General features: G+C 35.8%; 1 protein-coding gene across 7 annotated transcripts in view; it reads right to left on the bottom strand.

Annotated features, from left to right (window-relative positions):
- Positions 1 to 23,383, bottom strand: part of LOC150104186 (uncharacterized) — a 712,768-nt gene that overhangs the window by 38,507 nt on the left and 650,878 nt on the right. For 6 of the 7 annotated variants that reach the window (XM_090396809.1, XM_090396815.1, XM_090396810.1 and 3 more), the window contains 2 exons: positions 23,112 to 23,216; positions 17,829 to 18,239 (listed from right to left, as the gene is read on the bottom strand). In XM_090396809.1, the coding sequence (XP_090252935.1) occupies positions 17,829 to 18,239; positions 23,112 to 23,216 (516 nt within the window). The remainder of the gene's footprint in view (positions 1 to 17,828; positions 18,240 to 23,111; positions 23,217 to 23,383) is intronic. The other variant, XM_090396811.1, reaches the window with a different exon arrangement.

Raw genomic sequence — 23,383 nt, forward strand, 5'->3', positions numbered from 1 at the left:
AAAATACTAAGTATTTTTCTGATGTCCTCTAATAATATAAAGTATTTTTCTAATGCCCTATTTGGGAAATAGAGGCATACTGTGAATAATGGGAAGAGATCTGTCTTGGTCATCAATACAAGAATCAGAGGAGAAAAAAAAAAAAACTGATGCTGAAAGGTTTGCCTTATCTTTAGATGTTACCATCAGGATTGAAAATGAAAACAAAGAGTGGAAATGATGTGATTAGCAAAGTCAATAAGGAGAATTATCTCACTGTTTTTAATTATTTCACTGCACGCATCAGAATTTCAGAGTTAAATAGTCAAATAGGTTAGTGAAGTCATTAGAATTAGGCAAATGATATAGGCAGCAAATCAATGTGAGGTAAGCAAATCTTAAGCGAAAGCAGATTATACAGAGAAGATTCATTGTACAATAAAATACTTGGGCATTTTGGCATGTAATATCAGACTTGACAAATGCACAAGTACTGCCCTTATGAACAGCATCAAGGAAGATATAATGAGAGAAACTGAGGTCAGATGTTATTGCAGAGGATGCCAATTAAGAATCAGTGATGAATAACATCAGATTCAGATGTCTGTAGGTGGCAGTGCACATTATTGCTATTAGCATTCATTTTATTGCATGAAATTCTGATGTTTAATCAGATTTTTTTTCTTCAATTTTTTGGTGCATTTTTGATATATTTAGAGATTTTTTTGAGGAAGTTTTTTTTGTTAACTATGGTGACTCTGGAATCTATTATGTTGTCTATCATGGTTGCTAGTAAAATAACAGCGGTCTGAAATGAGGTGACAGATTCAGTGATCACCATTCCCACACAACGAGTACACAGATTCAATCAAATTCCTTCCAGGAATGACCCTACAAAGTAAGCAGCATCAGCAGGATTATTCACCAGTTGATTGGGAAGCTTCCTGAAGAGTTATCAGCAGATTGTGGTAACTCTTCAGGAAGCTTCCTGATCATGTAGCTCAGTGGAAGTGACATGTACTGTCCGCGGCACTAGATCACTTGAAGAAAGAGCATTGTAGTTCAATTCTCGTAGCTGACTAGAGGAACTTTTGCCAGCCTAGTTGGCCAAGTGGCTAGCGTATCCACTCTCAGGCCAAAAGGTTGTGGGTTCAAATCCTGCCCTGGGCATGGATATTTGTGAGTCTGTGAAAATACTAGCACTGTCTGTGAAAATACTGTTATGGGCAGTAGATGGCGCTGGTGTAATGATGATGGTAGTTGAGGTTCGCTGTAGTTGGTGAAGATGAAGAGGTAGAGTAGATGCACTCCCTTGATGAGTCTTTGGACTCCCTAGAGGTGCCACATAATAATAATATATCAACTGGCAAATAATCCTGCTGCTGCTTCTTACTTAGCAAGGTACTAGCTTTGTACCAGCTGGCAGCCAGCCTGTGGAAAACATTTTACTGCTGTGCTCTCAAATGGAGAGTGTACTAGCTCACCAGCAAAGTAAATATGATGTAGAGAGCATAAACAGATAAACAGGAAATCCTCACCTGCACTGCAGGCAGGGAGAAAAGGGGGGGGGGGAAGAGAGACAGAACCAGAAACCACCTTCTAGAGACAAAACATGGCAAAGACCACATCAAGTCTCCAATAAGTAGGCCAGTGCATTTCTTCCAGCTATGGAACGCATGTTTTTAAGGAAGCAATGCGTGCCTCACCATACCATGAGAAAGTAGGGATGACTTGTCTGGGAGAAATTATATACCCTTTTTTTACACTTTTCAGGGGACTGATGGAAAAAAGTGTATATAGCAGGAAATGTAAAAAAAAAAACATTAAAAAAAGGCTGAAAGATGACTTACTGCTAGTATGTGAGTCTACATACTAGATGACAAATTTAATAACTGAAAATAAATGAATTTACAATTACTTACATTTATCTATTTAAAAAAAATCTTCTTTTTGCTTTCCGTTTTTTTTTTTTTTTTTGACATAGCGCCACATTGCTTTGCATTGAGTTCAATGCTGACCTGTTATTTACTATCGTGTTCAAAGTGGACATGGAGAGTCCAAGACCTTTTGCTAAATGCACAAGTGTTCTGGCATGCCAATCTACACGTCACAGAATTGCCATCTTTTCTTCTACAGAAATACATTTTCTGTCTTTTTTCTCCATGTTACTAACATGGATAATCCACCACTGCAACTTGAAAGCAACTCTCACATGCTAAATTACGTAGCAGACATTCTGCAATATCAATTCATACTCTGATTGAAAAATCATGGTATGCTCATCACTACATTACTGCTACAAGTGTGCAAGTCACCATGATGGCGGAAATGAAACTACAGCTGAAAGCAATGCAATCTGGGAACAGAAATGCGCAGATTTCCGCAGAAATCTATTCGAAAATCAGTATTGCTACCCGAGAAAAAAACGCAAATCATGGGAAATAACGTCTACATGAAGTTGTTAATAGCGGGAAAGCAATATATCGTAAGAATAGGCCTTAGGATGGGACCAACGGAAAATGAAGTAAATGGCAGGAAAACATAAATTGTGGGAACGTAAAAACGGGGTTTTTCTGTATATTGCACGTTCACCACCCAATTTAGAGATGGAAAATTAAATATGGAATCAAACAACAGAATAAGTAATGCTAATATACTGGGAAGTCAGATGAATAAATCTATATAGCAGGAGTGGCCACAACATGACTTTCGAGCTGCATGCAGCTCATGAGCCATGCATCATGTGGCTCTTCATGCTCTACCAGGAAAAAATAAACAAAAAGAGGAAATAACAAAAAAGAGGAAGAGAAAAACAGGGTTATTAAAAATTATTGTAATAAAAAAGTTTAATTCAAAACACATTAAATGAAGTTTACTTTGAACAATTAGAATAATTTTAAAGTCGAAAACAATAATTTAGTTACTTATTTACTAGTAAAGGCCTTCTTTGTAATCATTTTCTTAGTCAAGTCCTTAAAATGAGGTGTGTAATTAGTCAAAGTAGATTTTACAAGCTCATTCAAATGTTTATCATTTAAAACAGATATATATTTAGATTTAATAAATTCAAGAGTCGAATATAGTGCTTCACAGGAGTAGGTGATTTATTTTGTTGTTTCACAAAAAGAAACTCCTCTTCCCACTCTGGCCTAAAACTTCTGTGTTCCTCTTCATATTTATGCTTTTATGTAGCATGTCTAAGCACTTGAAAAAGAGTCAACAATAACAAGTACTGTCAATGGACTCACGCAATAATATGTTGAAAGATACCGATAGATGAGTGCCAGAAGTGTAACTAGCGTGTTGTAGCAGGAAGGCATAGCTTCTGCATCCTCACCTCTCCATGCACACACTCACTTATCATCACATCAGTCAAAGGTTGTGGCTCTTCTAAGTCTTACCAGAATTATTTTGGCTCTAAAAAAGGATGCAGAGTTGGACACCCAGAATAGAATATAGAATAAGAATGAAATTAGTCAAAGGACTAAACTACTGTATACAAGACTAATTTCAATTTATGGATTGGAGGGCTGGGTTAGAAATAACACAGCTGATCAAAGAAAGACTATAGACCACAGATGTGAAAGTTATGAGAAAAATTAGTTGAGTGTACAGATGACAACAATGGAAGAATCATTAAAAATGAAGATATGAAGAAGAAACATGACTATTTGTATTCAGGAATATGTGAGCAAAGTTAATTTGTGGTAGTACAGTCACTAAAACAGAATGGAAGAGAAAATATTAGCTAGACAGGTGTTTGATGGCAGCAAAAAGACGCGTATATATATATATATATATATATATATATACATACAGCAATTTACACAGACTGATGCAATTAGAAGTGCTTTAGAAGACAGAAATAAGACCTCTGACAACACTGGAGAACTGACAGATAAGACTAATTTGGAGAAAAATTGTTACATTGGCAATAATCTAAACCTTATCATGTAGTACTGTTATAGTATCCTGCACACATTTGAGGGTGCATACCTAGAATTTGATGAGAAAATGATATAAATTTTCTATTTTTATCAATGTACCTCAATTCCGAGACATCCGAATTTTTATCTAACAATATCATAGATTTATTTACTCTGAACATTTTATTGGAAAGATAAACTTCACAAAGAAATTAGCTGCTATGGATTCCCCATTATCTTTGAATCTGATGAACCTTTATCTTGAAAGAAAAAGATTTAAAATTTTAAAGTGATGACACCATCTCTCTGACTATGTGATGTAGATGACACATGTGCCATATGGAAAAATACAGATCAACAATTCATATTAAACAGGAAACTCGTGTTTCCCCTGTCTACTTATATCTACCAGAAACCAAAGTTCATAGGATGCTATATATCGGGGTGGCCAACAATGCATTCTTTTGGAGCCAAAATAATTCCAGTAAGACTTAGAAGAGCCACAACCTTTGACCGATGCGATGGTATGGGAGTGAGTGTGTACATGGCAAAGTTGTAATGAGTTTGTAAGAACTACTTTGGCTAATTACACACCTAATTTTAAGGAGCTCACTAAGAAAATAGATACAAGGAAGGCCTATACTAGTAAATAAGAACCTAATCTATAATTATTGTGTTTCAACTTTAAAATTATTCTAATTGTTCAAAGTAAATTTCATTTAATGTGTTTCAAATTAAACTTTTTTATTGTAGTAATTTTTATTAACTCTGTTTTTTTCTCTCTCTTCAATTTTTTTATTTTGTTTCTTTTTTTGTTGTTTCCTCTTCTCTTTTTGTTTATTTTTTCCGTAGATCGTGAAGAGCAGTGTGACGTGAGCCCCGTTGTGGCCATCCGTTTTATAGATTTATTCATCTGACTTCCCAGTATATTAACTATATATATTGTTACTCTTGTGCACACTAAACTATCCAAAGATATGGACTAAATGAATTTTTGATACCAAGAGTGAAAAATTAGCTTTTCAGATGCTCTCATACATGAGAGAAACTATCAAGTAAACAGTCATTTTAAATGGTTAACCAAAAATTTAGCACAACAATCAGTAAGTGTTTATCTCTTAGTTCTTCAAAGTGGAGACGAAATCCTTAGATTTCTTATTCTGAATATAAAAGGAATTTGAGTGTTCAGCAAAGATTTTAAAGAAATTTCAATTCACTGCCACTTTCAAAACCTTTAAAGACAAACTCTTTCCATTACTGTTTTTTTTGGTGGTTAGCAAGCTACATGTTCATATAATCTATTTTATTTTATCAAACAAAAAGATCAGTTGAAAAAGGTATTACAGCCGGTCGCTGGGCTGTCACAGCTCATCGTCTCGGTGGTGGATGGGGGGGAGGGATGATCGGTGGCACTACTTTGTAGGCCTCCTGGCTAGATCCATGGGACCCGCTAACCAACGACAGCTACGGTCCTCCATTCATATTGGGGGTTGGATGGTTCTGGCAGCCCATTCGACAAAAATCCGCTATGTAAAGCATCATGTCTACACAGAAAAGAATTAAAGCCTGGGTAGACTCACTATGTCCGGAACAGTGGTGTCAGGGTGATATAGCAGGCCCTGCGGTATCGTCAGTCCGTGACTGCTATAAAGAAACTCAGTGCAGAAATTGCTTGAATATTGCTACTTGGAATGTAAGAGGATTGAATAAATGCGGGAAATTGGCTAATGTGATGAGAGAGATGGAGAGATTGAATATTAGTATACTAGGAATCGGGGGCACGGCAGTAGTGTCTGACGTCTGTGTGCAAAACTTTAGTTGGTGCCCCTATACCCAGTAGCACGACAGTAGTGTCCGGTGCCTGTGTTGTGTGCAAAGCTTTAGTTGGTGCCGCCCCCCCCACTCCAATAAAAAAAAAATCACTTAAAAAAAAAGTTTTTTTTAAAGTATTTCCTCCTCTTTGGTGCCTGTGTGCATCGTGCACATTGCACATATGGCCGGCGCACCCCTGCTAGGAATAAGTGAAACTTTTTGGAAAGGATCATCAGATTTTGAGTCGAAACTTCCAAATGGTAAGATATATAAAATATATATGTCAGGTGGTGAAATATCAAGAAGAGGTGTAGCATTTATTGTAGAGAAGAAAACTAATAAAAACATTATCCATATAATCAAAAAATCATATAGAGTAATGGCAATTCTAGTGAAATCTAAACCTAGAGTTATGCTGAACGTTCAAGTATATGCTCCTACAGAACAGAATGAGGAAGCAGAAACAGATATCATGTATGATGAAATAGAATGGTGTATAAAGGAAGCTGGAGACAAGAAAGATCGAGTTATTTGTGCTATGGGTGACTGGAATGTAAAAGTTGGATCAGAGAGAACATCTACACATGTGGGTTCATTTGGACTAGGAATTTGGAATGAGAGAGGACAAAAGCTGATTGATTTCTGTAACAAGCACAGTCTCATCATAACTAACACTTATTTTGAGCAAAAATCAACAGCACGCTAAACATGGGAAAGTCCGGATGGAAGATACAAAAATCAATTGGACTATATTGTAGTCAGTAAATGTTACTTCAATGGAATACGGAACTCAAAGGTGATGGCAAGTCTGGTCTTAATGAAGATGAATATTCACCTGAAAACAATAAAATTTAAAAGAAGTCAACCCCTAAATTGGGATCTGCAAATGGTACAAAATCCAATAATAAAATCAAAATTCAATAAAAATATTTCGATAAAAATTTTTTTTGAACATATTAATGCTATCCTGGAACTAAACATACTAATAGAAAGATCACTTCAAAGAAATAGGAACATTTACATATGTTTCATAGACTTTGAGAAGGCTTTTGACCTGGTAAAACATAATAAAATGTTCAATATATTAGATAAATTAGACATAGAAGATCATGTACTTAAGATTATAAAAATGATTTACACCAAACAGAAAATGCAACTGTTTAACAATGAGACTTCTGTAGCGAAAATAAAAATAGTTAGGCAAGGTTGTATCCTTTCACCAAATCTATTTAATATCTATAGTGAGACAGTGATGAAAAAGATTGAAAAACAAAAAATGGGAATTAGTATCAATGGTATAAAATACAACAACCTTAGATATGCTGATAATACCATTCTAATAGCAGAAAACAGAAACAAATTAATCAAATTACTGCAGCTACTAATTGAAGAAGGTAAAGAATTTGGATTAGATATAAATGCAAAAAAGACCAAGTTTATGAAAATCTCAAAAGAAAGCAGATATCCGAGCCAGAAATATTCATAAACAATATGAAATTGAACATACAACAAAATACAAATATTTAGGCACCTACTTTACTGCAGATGGAAAGCAAGATAAAGAAATAAAAATAAGAACAGCCATAGCTAAAGATGCATTCTGGAAAAATAAAGACCTGCTCAGAAGTCCTGTGAATATCGAGACAAAGAGAAGAAACCTGGATATTCAAGAAGAGAGTAAGGCAACAGATAATGGCCTTTGAAATGATCCCATGGACAGAACATGTGACAAATACAGATGTCCTATAGAGAATGAGAACACAGAGATCATCTTTATTATTACAGGAAATGATCCAGAGAAAGATGAGATTGGCAGGACACTGTACTGAGAGGTTCACCAGGACAGAGGATACTAACAGTTTTAGAAGAAAAAATTATGGGAAAAGGATCAAGAGGCAAACAACAAAGGGCATGGCTTGAAGATTTAAGATTATGGACAGGATCACATGGCTATGCAGAAACAAAAGGGAAAGCCCCCCAACTGAGAAAACTGGAAGGACATGGTGCTGCACCCTCTCACTGAGGAAGCTACATAAAGAAGAAGAAAATTACAGAACAGTGGAGCTATGTTCAACTAATTAAACTTCATAAATCTGGAGTGGATCCATGGATCATACGGAACAACATCAAATTACTCATAATAAATATGAATCTTTATTTAAAGAAAGTGCTAATGTTCAGTTGAAAAATGTATTTCAGAATAGCAGAGTCATATTCAACTCATTAAAACTCATAAACAGGAAATTAATAATAGCCATGGGAACATATTCATAATATTTACATAATATTTATAAATATGAATTTTTATATATGAGCTGCTGAAAGGTGTCACACTTTATGATTAAATTACTCTGGATTAGAGAAAGTTGTTAGGAGTTTTTTTTTTCCACTTGGTTATAATATAAAATAAAGATACCAAGAAATTATATACTAGGTTTAATCCTTTATCCAAGTGTAAGCAAACAAAGTTTCTGCTTGAAGTATTTTCAGGACTGGGGCAACTCATATAAGGATGCTAAGCCTATGCATTTGCCTTGGTATCCCATAATGCAAAGCACATCTCCTTGTGGAGATGTATAATGCTATGCATTATGGGAAGGGTCACTACCCAGACCGGTTTTGACCTTTATTGAGGTCTCTTCAGTGGGAGCCAGAGGTGATACCAATTGACAATTGACATTTATGTCTTTAGGGGTGAAGCAAGATGCTTTTCATATTCCCTGCAATCTGTTGTGGTTATAGTGAGAGTAAAATTTATGAGCAGTTTGCTCGCCCTGAATAGGCATGGAGATTATGCATCGCTATAGGAGGTTCATATAGCTTTTGGTCTTCTATGTTTGAATATGTCCTTTACCTCGTATGCTGCAGCTTGCTGAACCAAATCGTTGGGGTGTATGAACGTCTTTAGAAAAAAACTTAGATGCTAAGGATTGTAGGAAAGAGAAAATATAGGGAATATTTGTATCTCAATGAAGTTGATTGTTTCTAACATACCATGGGGCGTTCAGAATCATTCTCAAGCACTTGTTGTATTTTGATAATGTTAGTATTAGAGGTGTGGCTCCAGGCTGGAGAGGCATAGATGATTATAGGACGAATGAATCGTCAACTGGTATAGCTGCAATCTGATTATGTTGCTGAGCTTGCTATTTCTATTAATTAGCGGATAGATCTGAGCTATGGCTTTAGATGCCTTTGCACACGTAGACTTGATGTGTTGGTTGAAAGATAGTTTTTTGTCGAGATTTTTGTTTCTGTTTGCCAGGGAATTTTAGTATTGATTGAATAGTAACACATCTCCTGCAGGAGATATTGGCCTTTTCGAGAAAAGAATGGCTGAGCTTTTTTTGGGGTTGACTTCCAATCTCCATTTGGAGAACCAACCCTCCAGCTTTAGAAGGTTTTCTTGAAGCTTTCTGGTAAGGAAATGGGTTCGGAGAGATCTGGTTAGTATTGCTGTATCGTCTGCATATAGGGCCAAAATGGAAGCCATCGGATTGTGCGGGATGCCCGACATGTATATAGAAAACAGCAACGAAGCCAGCAGGGATCCCTGCGGCACTCCAGCAAAGATATGGTGCTGGGACGAGGTAGAACCGTTGATTTTGACTTGCACTGATCTATTCTGAAGATATGAATGGATTAGATGAACCATTTTTAGTGAGGTACCGGCTGAGATAAGTTTGTGTAGGAGTCCAAAATGCTAGATTTTGTCAAATGCTTTGGATAGGTCTAGGAAAACAGCTCTTGTGCACCGGCACCAGTTATAGCTGGTGGATAACGTATTCCACAATTCTGTGGATTTGCTGGGCAGTACTATGGTGTTGCCGAAAACCAAACTGTTCTTTAGGGAGAATGTTTAGGTCATTTACTGAGGTTTGGAGTTGTGAGAGGATGATGCAGAAGTCATATTTTCATATACGAGTTGCCAAAAGGTGTCAGACCTTATTATTAAATTACTCTGGATTAGAGAAAGTTGTTAGGAGATTTTTCACTTGGTTATACTATTAAATAAAGTTACCAAGAAATTATATATTTGGTTTAATCCTTTATCTAAGTGTAAGCAAACAAAGTTTGTGCCTGAAGTATCTTCCAGATTGGGGCAACTAGTATAAGGAAGCTAAGACTATGCATCACTTGCCTTAGTATCCCATAATGCAAAGCATTATGGGAAGGGTCACTACCCAGACCGGTTTTGAGCTTTATTGAGGTTTCTTAAGCGGGAGCCAGACCCAGAGGTGATACTAAGGTTGAAGTAATGCAGAAGTCACATTTTCATATATGAGTTGCCAAAAGCACCTTATTATTAAACTACGGTCTTAGGTAGTGACCCTTCCCATAATGCATAGCACGATACATGCCTGCAAGGAGATGTGCTTTGCATTATGGGATACTAAGGCAAGTGATGTGAACTCTTAGCTTCCTTATATGAGTTGCCCAGTCCTGGAAATACTTCAGGCGCAAACTTTGTTTGCTTACACTTGGATAGAGGATTAAACCAAGTATATAATTTCTTGGTATCTTTATTTTATAGTATAACCAAGTGAAAAAACTCCTAATATTAGGAGTGACACATCTGGTGAGACACCTTCTGGCAACTCGTATATGAAAATGACTTCTGCATTACTTCAACCTTGTATCATCTTTGAGTCTGCTCCCACTGAAGAGACCTCAATAAAAGTCTAAACTGGTCTGGGTAATGACTGTTCCCATAATGCATAGCATTATACATGTCCGCAAAGAGATGTGCTTTCCATTATGGGATACTAAGGCAAGTGATGCAATGTCTTAGCTTCCTTATATGAGTTGCCCTAGTCCTGAAAATACTTCAGGATTGGGGCAACTTGAGATATTTAGTTGGTGGTGGTGATGAAGAAATGTATCAACAACTTTGGTTAGTGAACAAGAAAACTGATTATAATAAAATTAGTTTAATCCTTTATCCAAGTGTGAGCAAACAAAGTTTGCGCCTGAAAGTATCTTCAGGACTGGGATAAGGTGGTACAACACCAGGACAACTCATTGCAAAGGTGGAGCAAGCTACCAACACTCCTATCTCAGTATCTCCTATAATGCAAAACACATCTCCTTGCAGATATGTCTAATGTTATGCATTAAGGGAAGGGCCACTACCCAGACTAGTTTCGACCTTTATTGAGGTCTCTTCAGTGGCAGCCAGGCCCAAGTGGAGATACCAGGCAGAAGCATTAGCAGGTCATCTCTACCTATAGGAGTTGCCAAATTTTGTCAACTCCTATAGGAAAATCCTAAAAACTCCTAAAAATAAACTTTCAAGAAAACTGATTATTATGGGTGATTTTAATTATGGCAGTATAGATTGAAATGAAGAGATAGCATTTTTGAATAAGGAAAATGAATTTATAGAGTTTTTGAGAGACAGCTATCTCAGGCAGTATGTAAAGGAGGGCATAAAAGGATTGAGAATTTTATCAAAGGATGTAATTGTGAGTGGAGTTTCACACTTCCCTCCAGTTGGTGAGAGCGATTACACGTGAGTTATGGCTACCCATATGAAGATTTCTGTGAGAAAAGAATATGTGGAAATAAAAGGCTGGTTATAGCACAGAATGAGAAGTTGAGTAGTACAGTAATAAATTCTGCTTGGGAACTGACAGATAAATACATAACAGGAATGTGCGAATGTATTCCCAAGTTCAAAAAGGTTGAATAAGGTAGGTGTAAAATGAATGGATGGATGAATGAGGGAAAATAAGCATGAAATCTGGAAGAAGGCATTTTGGAAGCAGTGCAAGATGAATAGTGGTAATAATCACTTGCATGAAGAGTATAAGGAGCAGGCCAGAAGTGACTCAGTTGTAAAAACTAACAAAAGTGCAACATTAGCAGAAATTAGCAAATCAGGCCACGAAAAATCCTTGCGAGTTTTTTCGATATGTGCCAAGTAGAAGGAAGAATGATTATGGTAAGATGTTATTAATGGATGAAAGTGGGAGAATGCTGACTGATGCAGAGGACATAGTCGAGGTATTCAGTGAGAAGTTCATCACGGTGTTTCATCCTCAGTGTGAGATCAGAAGCTCAAGTTAGAGAATGAAATGAGAGAGGACTTGACATATCACCACATGTCTTAAGGAAACGTTCCAAGAAGATAGCACCAGTTTTAGCCTATCTGTTTAATAAGAGGCCCGGAACAGCACAATCCAAAGGAGTAGAAGGAAGGCAAAATTGTTCCACTTCACAAAGATGGTGATAAGACTAAGGCAACAAATTATAGGCCGATCTGTATATCTGGAGTTGCAGTTAAGGTTTTGGAGAAGTTGGTGAGATATAGGATACAAAAGTGGGTTGATAACAGTGGTATTCTTTGTGCTTGTTAGCATGGGTTTCTTCAAGGGAGGTTGTGTTTTACAAAGTTGCTTTATTTATTTATTTCATGTGCAAACTATAGAAAATGTAAGAGCATATGTATAAATGATTAAAAGCATACATTAACACGTTTGCTGCCATGCTACTCGGACATAGTTTGTTACCGTATGCCAAGCAATTTCACTTCTTCAAGGTCAGTATGGGTAATCTCGTTGCCGGTGGTAAGCATCATACAAGTATATTCATAGTTGGCTTGCGAGGCTCATATACTATCTACGAGTATACACACTTTTGCTGCTAGCTCTGCACACCAAGCATTTTCACTTCTTGAAGGTCAGTATGGGTAATCTCGTTGCTAGTGGTAAGCATCATATGAGTATATTCATAGTTGGCTTGTGATGCTCATATACCAACTATGAGTATACTCGTAGTTGGCAGCGAACATGTTAAGAGACAAAAATACCACTTGCATAAAATATTATACAAAAACATAAAATGTCAAATTTCACTCATCCAGTGATTAATATACTTTGAAGCTGTTTCGTTACACTGCATTAAATTTTCTCGGATACATATTATTAATGTCTATTAGGCAGCATTGCAGAAGATGATTCATGGTTTGTGTTCCACCACATGAGCAGCTGTCATTGTCTGTGTAGCCCCATCTGGCCATTTTCTGCTTTGATCTGCCCATTCCAGAACAAAGTCTATTCAATGTCTTCCATCTTTGCCAGTCTAGATGTAAGCTGGATGGAAGAGATTTGTTTAAGTTCAGAGCCTCTGGAGATTGTTCTTGCTACATTGTTGATGTTGTGGCTTTTATGGAATCAACCAACGGTTCCATTGAATGAATAAAACTTTTCCTTGATTTTAGCCTCCTATGTACTGCAACATGTCCATATAAAGGATGCTGTTCATCATTTAGTTGTTGTTTCTTCTCATATCTACTCTGTGTTGTTCTGACATGAGGAGGTGCAATACCAGACAGTGGGTATAGATGATCAATTTTTGTAGGCTTAAGGCAGCCAGTAACGTGCCAACACATTTCATTAAGACATGGGATGATCTTTTCCAAAATTGGCTGTCGAAAAGCAAAGTGCCAGTGTAGAGGTGTGTAGTACTCGTGGACTTGCACTCCACGGAGATGATGTTAATCGCGCAGGATATTATTACGTGTTTGAATTATAGCTGTTGTCTTCTCTATGTGTCGATTATATAATTTAAGGTCCTATCTAGTGTCACACCTAGGTAAGTTGGATTTTGATAATTGACCAATTTCATGGCATTCCATTCTATATTCAACTCTCTCTCCTTGCCTCCCTGTTATTGAGATGGAAAAGACACATTTGAGTTTTACTGGGATTTGGTTTCAGTTGGTTTTCCTTATAGTAAACTGTAAGGGTTTCTAGTTCTTGTGTGAGCTGCTTCTCAATGTTATCAAAGGATTTTACTTGATAGCTATTGACCAGTCATCTGCATATAAGAAGGTTCTTGAGTGCAGGTTTATAGGTTGGCCGTAGTATATATATTGAAGAGGAGAAGAGAACATACTTTCTTAAGATAGACCATTTTTCTGGATACACACCATCTGCTCTTTTTTTCCCTTGAAAATCAACAAAGAATCTCCTGCTGAATAGCAGTGATCTGAATACCTCCACTATCTGATAGCTGTTTGGCATAATGTAAATTTTGACTATAAGCTTTCTAAGATTTAGTGTGTCCTATGTTGCTGTCAAATCTATAAACACAGCTCTTGTTGCTAACCCCCTTTCAAAGTCACCCTCAATAAACTGTGTTAAGTTTAATACTCGTCCAGTGCATGATCTTCCTGGTCTAAATGCTGCCTGTTCTATTATCAGAACTTTCTGTATTTCTACACTAAGTCTGTTCAAGATTAACCTCTCATACAGCTTCAGTGTTGTGTATAGGAGAGCTATAGGCCTGTAGCTCTTTGGATCCTCAGCAGGTTTACCTAGTTTCAGGATAGGTATTACTTTCGTTTGCTTCCATATGCTGGGTATTTAACAAATTTCCAACAAAAGTTGAAAAATTCTAACAACCACTCCTTTGCCTTTTCTCCCAGATTTCTTAGTATCTCATTTCTAATATCATCTAAACAGGCAACTTTTCCTGATTTTAAGACTTTTAGGGCATTTTCTAGGTCCTCTTTAGTAAATGGTTTTTAGAAGAGATTATTTTCTGAATCCCTAACTTTTTTAATGTAATCTTTAGGTATTTTAACTTTGGTACTCGGTTTACCATTCAGAGATAGCTAAGTTGCAATTTGGTTTGCATTTATATTAACTTCAGTTGCTGCTGTTGTGGGATCATCAGATAAATTTTTGAGTCAAAATCAGACTTTCCTGCTACTGTGTTTCATATCTATGCTTTTAATTTTCTCTGCCCATTGTTGACTTCTTTTTTCAGACAGTGCTGCTATAAATTCCTCTGCTGCATCAATTGTTTCTGATGAAAATGGATCTTTATCATATAGATCACAATATCTTTCATATATTTCCACGTTGTGTTCTGTAAAACATGGAATATAGCATGTTCTACAACCTCTTGGGATGTGCCTGGTAGCAGACTGTCTAATACTTCGATTAACTTTCCATAATTTTCTGGTGTGGGTGAAATGTTGGTCACGTTTATGTCTAATAGGTTGTGTTGTTTTACAAAGTTGCTTATGTACTATAATAAGGTGAGGAATGTATTGGACAAGGGAGTGCATATACAGTGGCATACTTAGATTTTGGAAAGGCTTTTGATAGATTGCCATGTCACAATAAATTAAAGATGCCAAGAAATTATATCCTTGGTTTAATCCTTTATCTAAGTGTAAGCAAACAAAGTTTGCACCTGAAGTAATTTCAGGACTGGGCAATTCGTATATAGAAGCATAACCTTAATGCATAGTTGTACATGCCCGAAGGTATGTGCTTTGCATTATGGGATATTAAGGCAAGTGATGCAAAGTCATTACCTTCTATATACGAGTTGCCAAGTCCTGAAATTACTTCAGGCACAAACTTTGTTTGCATACACTTGGATAAAGGATTAAACTAAGAATATAATTTCTTGGCAGCTTTAATTTATACTATACCCAAGTGGGAAAACTTCCAACTGCCACACCACAAGTTGGTCACTAAACTGAAACAGATGGGAATGGATGATAGACTAGTGAGTTGGATAGGTGAATGGCTGATAGGTATTAGGAAGTTGTGTATGGGGGGGGGGGACACTATCTTGAAAGAGGAAAGTCACTAGTAGTGTGCTGCAGGAGTCAGTTTTAGGACCACTGTTATTTAATTAGCATATTAACGATATTGGAATAGGTTTAACTGGTGATATACAACTGTTTGCAGATAATGCAAAAACTGGAGAGAGTGATGAGGAAAGAAGCAGATGTTGTGGCCTTAAAGGACTGTATGAGTGGGCAACAGTATAGAACTGTCAATTCAATACTGCCAAGTAAGGTTCTGAAATTTGGTATGTAACAATGGGATGCAAAGTATACAAAACTTGGTGGGGAAATTTCAGAGGAAGTTATGGAGATAAGAGCCAGTTCTCAGTAAAAAAAACCCAACTCATATTGGTAAATACACTGATTCTAACTCTCATTATCATCCTTGTCAGAAATATGGTGTAATCAAATCCTTAATTGACAGAACTCAAAATTTGTTCTACAGATTCCCTTCTAAACAAAGAACTGTTTACTATCAGAACTACCTTTATTGCTAATGTTATAATGTAAAAATTATCGAAAAAATAATCAATAATTATGACCGTCGTTCTAACCCTCTTCAAGAAGAAATTACCAGAATTTGTATTCCATATGTTAAGGGACTTTTAGGATAAAATAGCAAGATTATTTCAACAGATTAATGTACAAGATACTTTCTGTCCAGTTTGCAAACTTAATACAATCCTTATCTCACCCAAAGACTACTACCCTCCTCTATCTTATCCTGGAGCTTACAGAATCCCATGCTCTTGTGGCTTCTATTACTATGGACAAACTAGTCGATCTGCACTCTTCAAGAATACGAAGAATACATTTCTCTTAAAAAACCCAACAAATCTGGTTTAGCAAGCTATGCTTTATCTACAAAACATAGGATTCAGTGGAACAAAACTAAAATGTTACACAAAAGTTACTTTCTTCTGGAAAGACTACAAAGAAAGCTGTGAAGCACACATTCACAACCAGAACCTGAATAAGCGATTGCCTAAAACTTTCTCAATTTTGGGAAGTTATATTAACTAACACTCACCATTCATGTGTTCCTTAATTGTAATTAAATTTTGCTTATATTTAAAAATAATTAACTAAATTAATTTATTGTAATTTATTTTAAATATCTAATGCAGATGGAGCTATTCTCCTGCAGCCTATAGTGCACATAATATCACGTGCTTTATGGCTATGGAAGAGCCTTAGCCAAAAATTTTACAAATAAAAATATTAACATAAATGATTCTGGTATTAATATTTTATGATGGGTCAAACAGAAGCGTGGTGTTTCGGGCTAGTGGAACCTACTCAATGCATTAATAAACAGCAAATATATATGGATTGTGGGTGGAGTTTGTGTTGTTTAAATAGTGCAGAGAAGGCAACTCTGATTCTGGTCTTGTTCTCATTAAAGAGAATTACTGTTTGCTAGTAAATTTTCAAAACCTCACTTTCTTTCTATATTTTGCTATAAAATATAGATGGATCCATAATATTCTCCATTTCGATATAATAAAACTATCATTTAATTTCATTGAGAACATTGTATTTGAAAAACAATACAGCATAAAAATTAGAACCAAATACTGCACTTATTTCTTCAAATAAGAAAAATGTTAACCTAATTGTAATTTTAAGTTGTGAAATATACAGAATAATTATAGATAATACAAAAAACTATAAATTATGATGTAGGGAAATGAATTTTTCAGCATTTTTTGGAGTAGCATACATCTGGTTTCTTCATAAATATTTCAGACTTCTGAAAAAAACCCTTTCAAGGAATAAGTTGGTAGTCAGTGCCCAAAGAAATTTTTCTGAGAAATTGCACTATGAAATAAGTTTACTCCTTAGCCCTGGAAATCATTCTATTTGAACAGTCACACAAGATAAGGGGGAGGCTTTTTCTGATTTATTGCATTTGCTATGACGCATGTAACAGGAATTTTTCTGCTTCAGATGGCTGAATACTGACTCTTTCTACAGATTCGACTAAAGCTGAATACTAAGCAGAACCAATATTCAGCACATCTCTAGTTACAGATTATTTATTTGGTGCTTTTACACAGAGTGGAAATGTACATCACTACAGTTGTTTGTTCAGTACCATCTCGAGCCTAAACTTCACAGATATGTTGATTAGACAAGTCACCCATGTGACATGGCAATGCTGCCTAGTGAGATATCCTATCATGTAGCTCCTAAATTGAGGAAATAGAAGCAAAGGGACTAATCTATTTTTCTGACAATCAAAAAGATAACTATGAACTTCTTCACTCATAAAAGAGCATCATTGGTAGGTAATTGTAGCATGAACAGGACATCTTTTTCAATACATACTAACAGTATATGGAATAAACACTAATTCTGAAGATAGAACTTTCTAGTATTACATTTTTGGACATTTACAGTGGCATATCTTAATCACAGCATTTGCTACAGCTCATGAAATTTTATTGAAACTTGAATTGAGCCTGCTGGAATTAATACCTTCAATCAATTATAGTATTTTTTTTAAAGCTACTTACCTGCATGATTGTGTATTAGTTGGTAATATCTCTTCTCTGTTTATAGTTACTTGAGATGCAATTCCTGAAGTAGACGAAGTCTGTGAATTATTATCAGCCACCTGAGAAATGCTTCCAGATGGCACATCAATAGTGGAATGTGTAGAATTCTTGGAAACAGTACTTTCATTTATTTTAGTTATCTCTTTAGTGTACATGGTAGATGTACTGTTTTCCACCACTGAGGATATGTATGATGATTTTCCCATACTGGGCAACATTTTTTTATGATGAATGATTTCTAATGATGAATTAGTGTTAGATACTAAAGGAGAGATCTGTTGAGAATGACCACTGCTTATATCACTGTGACTGGAATATAGTTGCTGATGGTGATTCTTTAGTCGCCTGAGTTCCTGGTTTGCTCTCTCCCTAAAAATAAAATGAACTGATAATAATATAAAATATAACATTTCTTACAATTACGAAGCTAATTTTCCACACTCCATGGATAAATTATGATAGGCATTACAACAAAGATTCTGTTGATTCCAGTTCAAAATCTGTACAGATCTGCAATCTATTAGGTCTATAATACAAACGTGATCCAAAACATTGCACACATCATAAACTAAACTTGAAATTTTCAATATTAGTGAAAAACTTTATAGAACTAAATTGTTACAAATGAAGCTTATAACCATATCTTTACAAAGGCAAAAATAAATAACATTACTAAAGCAAATGTTCTTGAGTGCATGCATATGCTCTTTTTAGAAAATTGGAGGCAACTCTTCAAAACATGGAATTACTGACTGCTCTCATTGTTTCAGTGATGCTCGCCCTCAGTTCGTCACTTGTGTGTGCAGATTATTTTTATACACCTTAATTTTCAGGTAATCCCATAAGAAGAGATCTAGAGGTGACAAATCTGGTACCCTTGGTGCCCAAAGTCCTTTAAAAATCTGTCACCAAAAAAAAAAAAAAAAAAAACTCTTGAAAAAACTGTATTTTTTCAAGAGTATGGCAATACTCTTGAAAAATGATGTATGGCAAGTGGCACTATCCTGCTGAAAACAGCATTCATGTTATTCAATCTCAAGGAAAGCCATGAACTGAGTGATGTTTTAGTAAAGTACACTATTCAATGTCATCTCAAAGAAAATGGATCTGACAATGTGATGGCATGATACTGCACACCACCACTCTGAATTTTAGATAATGCAAGGGCATTTCATGGAAAACATGACGCTTTTCCAATGATAAATTCTGTATTTTGGCTACTGCACTTCATCAATGAAGAAAACATTGCCCAGCTTATGAACTCCATTTTCTTCAACTAATGATCGAAACCACCTACAGTACAGCATAACATGTTCTTCTTTATCCAGTGGCTTCAAATTCCTGAATAGAGTGAAGACCATACGGATGAAGCTTTAATTGTTTGGTGGTTCTCCAAGTACTGCCATATGACATATCTGTCTGTGCAGAGAGTTTTCTAAGTACATGTTGTGTGCTGTATTCGGTTTAGCCTCAGTCAAAATGAAAGATCTTCAACACCACTGTTTGTCTGTAAATGATCCCATTTCCAGAAAGCATTTGATTAATCTTTAATTGTTGAATTTCAAGGAACAGCAGACCAGAAATATTTCTGACGAAACTCCTCCACAACATTCGTGTAAGAATGAACAACAAAATAACAACTCGTTGCTCCTCGAAATGGATGTCCAATACCCGACACATGGTGGATAGATTACAAGATAGTGGCACATAGTTCAAGGTGTCATCTATTGGCAAAATTAATAATTAGAATTGAAACACTTCAATGCCACTCAGCTTCAAGTCTGATGTGTGTAAGTTTTGGATCACCCTGTACAATTTCATTCAGTATCATACATCATGATTATTTTAAGTATGCTCACAGAGTGTGATATGTATAAATTTAGTATGGCATGTTTATGAAATCAAAACCATATAAACAAATTTTGTGGGAACCATCTAGATTAAGAGTTCTCAGGGGATGCTACCACACAGGTTAGCATATTAGTATTACTTCCAAGCATATGGATCCAAAGACTCATCATGGGAGGCTGAACACTCAAACAAACAATCATATTGGCTGATAAAGCAAGCAAGCAATAATGAAAACATATCAGAGCAGTTCAACAAATATAGTAACAAACACCCTTTATGCAAAGAACTTCATCATAACAGATGATGTATGATCCATGCTAACTTTGACAATCACTTTTCTAATTTATTTCTAATTGCAATAAATAACTTTTATTATTAAAAGACCAGAAGATAAATGATAAAATATACAAAGAGCCAACAAGTTTCACTAGCCACTGTCAAGCATTTTCAAGGCTAAACTGGTGTGAAAACAAATGCATTGAGTTACATTTCAAAAACATACACTTTAGTAACTGTTAGGCCGTTACATTTGATCATTCTGTTTGAAGGCGTGCATGTGTTCGAAAGCTTCAGTCAGATACCGGTACATGACCACGTGTTTTGTAGTTGTTTGCATATTGTAATTCTGTTGAACTGAGAGAGAGAGAGATGATGAAATTTTTCCAGATGTCTTCAAGAACAATGCCCTGATTTCTATTTAAATTACTGCGTGTGCATAATACCACAGCTGCTTCTTTTAAAGTTCTGTATCTGTAGTCATTCTCGATGTAAGGCATAGAACTGTTTTTCCAATCTATAACGTGACTTGATGTTGAGAAATGATGTGCTAAACCAGATGTGATGATTCTATTATGATTGACATCCCCCACATGTTCCTTCTGTCTTATTTCAAAACTTCTAGAAGTCTGACCAATGTACGTGCATGGAATTTCATATACTCCAGGACATTTGAAGAAAGGTACCTCATCTTTAGGTGATCCTAAGATTTGTCTGATCATGGTAGTTGGTTTAAAAACCACTCTGATGTTATGAGCTTTTAACATTCTTGCCAATTTTGTGGAAACTGAATGAATATATGGAATGACAGCTGTGGACATATATTGGGGTACTGTAACACGTTGTTGGTGGTTGTCTTTAAATAGCCATTTGTTTAAAATGTTAGAAGGGTATCCATTAAGAGATAGAGTGTTAGATATTAGTGACAGTTCTCTCTGTACCTCTGTTTCTTTCGAAATCGACCTTAAGGCTCTATTACGGAGCATGTGAATGATGCTGTGTTTTTGTGATCTATGATGGTTGGACGAATAATGTAGATATCTACCAGTATCTGTGGGTTTCCTGTAAATGGACAGTTGGAAATTGTTATCTTCTTTCTTCACTAGGATGTCAAGAAAAGGTAGTTCTTTGTTCTTCTCGTGTTCTATAGTGAATTTGATCTTATTGTGTAGTGAGTTAATTTTGTTCAGAAATACGAGAAGGTTTTCCATGGTGTCTTTCCAGATGATGAACACGTCATCGACATATCTCCACCAAATTGATGGTTTTGGTACAATGGCGGAAAGAATATCCTTTTCAAGTTTTTCCATAAAAAGGTCTGTGCATGGTGGTGACAGAGGGCTACCCATGGCTCCCAAGATTCATAAAGAAAACGTTCCTCTTCGCCCAATAGTTGATGGAAGATCATCACCTACATACCTACTAGCAAAGCATCTGGCAAAATTAATGAAAGGAACAATTAGACACACAGAGACCTACATCAAAAACTCTCAACATTTTGTAGAAAAAATCAAGAGTATTAAAATATCAGAAATGGACATTATGGCTAGTCTGGATGTAGTGTCCTTATTTAATAATGTACCGATCGTAGAGGTAGTTAACATTCTGCAAGATCTTTTCCCGCAAGACAACACACAGCTGTTTCATCATTGCCTGAATTCAAATTTCTTCAAATTCAACAACACTGTATACAAACAATTGGAAGGACTAGCCATGGGTAGGACTAGGACTAGCCATATGTACAAGCCCTCTGTCACCACCATGCGCAGACCTTTTTATGAAAAAACTTGAAAAGGATATTCTTTCCGCCATTGTACCAAAACCATCAATTTGGTGGAGATATGTCGATGACGTGTTCATCATCTGGAAAGACACCATGGAAAACTTTCTCGTATTTCTGAACAAAATTAATTCACTACACAATAAGATCAAATTCACTATAGAACACGAGAAGAACAAAGAACTTCCTTTTCTTGACATCCTAGTGAAGAAAGAAGATAACAATTTCCAACTGTCCATTTACAGGAAACCCACAGATACTGGTAGATATCTACATTATTCGTCCAACCATCATAGATCACAAAAACACAGCATCATTCACATGCTCCGTAATAGAGCCTTAAGGTCGATTTCAAAAGAAACAGAGGTACAGAGAGAATTGTCACTAATATCTAACACTCTATCTCTTAATGGATACCCTTCTAACATTTTTAACAAATGGCTATTTAAAGACAACCACCAACAACGTGTTACAGTACCCCAATATGTGTCCACAGCTGTCATTCCATATATTCATTCAGTTTCCACAAAATTGGCAAGAATGTTAAAAGCTCATAACATCAGTGGTTTTTAAACCAACTACCATGATTAGACAAATCTTAGGATCACCTAAAGATGAGGTACCTTTCTTCAAATGTCCTGGAGTATATGAAATTCCATGCACGTGTGGCCTTTCTTACATTGGTCAGACTTCTAGAAGTTTTGAAATAAGACAGAAGGAACATGTGGGGGATGTCAATCATAATAGAATCATCACATCTGGTTTAGCACATCATTTCTCAACATCAAATCACGTTATAGATTGGAAAAACAGTTCTATGCCTTACATCGAGAATGACTACAGATACAGAACTTTAAAAGAAGCAGCTGTGGTATTATGCACAGGCAATAATTTAAATAGAAATCAGGGCATTGTTCTTAAAGACATATGGAAAAATCTCATCATCTCTCTCAGTTCAACAGAATTACAATATGCAAAACAACTACAAAACATGTGGTCATGTACCGGTATCTGACTGAAGCTTTCGAACACATGCACGCCTTCAAACAGAATGATCAAATGTAATGGCCTAACAGTTACTAAAGTGTATGTTTTTGAAAAATAACTCAATGGATTTGTTTTCACACCAGTTCAGCCTTGAAAATGCTAGACAGTGGCTAGTGAAACTTGTTGGCTCTTTGTATATTTTATCATTTATCTTCTGGTCTTTTAATAATAAAAGTTATTTATTGTAATACATCAGACCAAATATGTACAATTTATTTTTAATTGATTATGGAAACAACTACCATGTTATAGAAAAGTTTTTGAACCAATGACTAAAACCTATTTACCGCTCAAATTTTTCATTTGTGACTCTACGTTTCATCCTTTCCACCTCCATCTCCAGTTCTGCAACTTTAGTTTTATAAAGTGCCAAATCCTGACTTTGCTTTGTTCTATAAAATAAAACACTTTTTTAAACTGCAGAAATATATGACTAGCTTGTAACATAATTAGCTTTATAACAGCAATTCTATGCTAAATAGCCGAGAACCTACAGTAAGGTAGTCAAATATTACATTAGATAAACAGTGGAAAATTGTTTTTTTTTTTTTTTTTTTTT

This window comes from Typopeltis vanoorti, chromosome 8 (assembly GCF_054136105.1).
Source record: "Typopeltis vanoorti isolate ZY-2024b chromosome 8, IOZ_Tvanoo_1.0, whole genome shotgun sequence".
Classification (NCBI taxonomy): domain Eukaryota; kingdom Metazoa; phylum Arthropoda; class Arachnida; order Uropygi; family Thelyphonidae; genus Typopeltis; species Typopeltis vanoorti.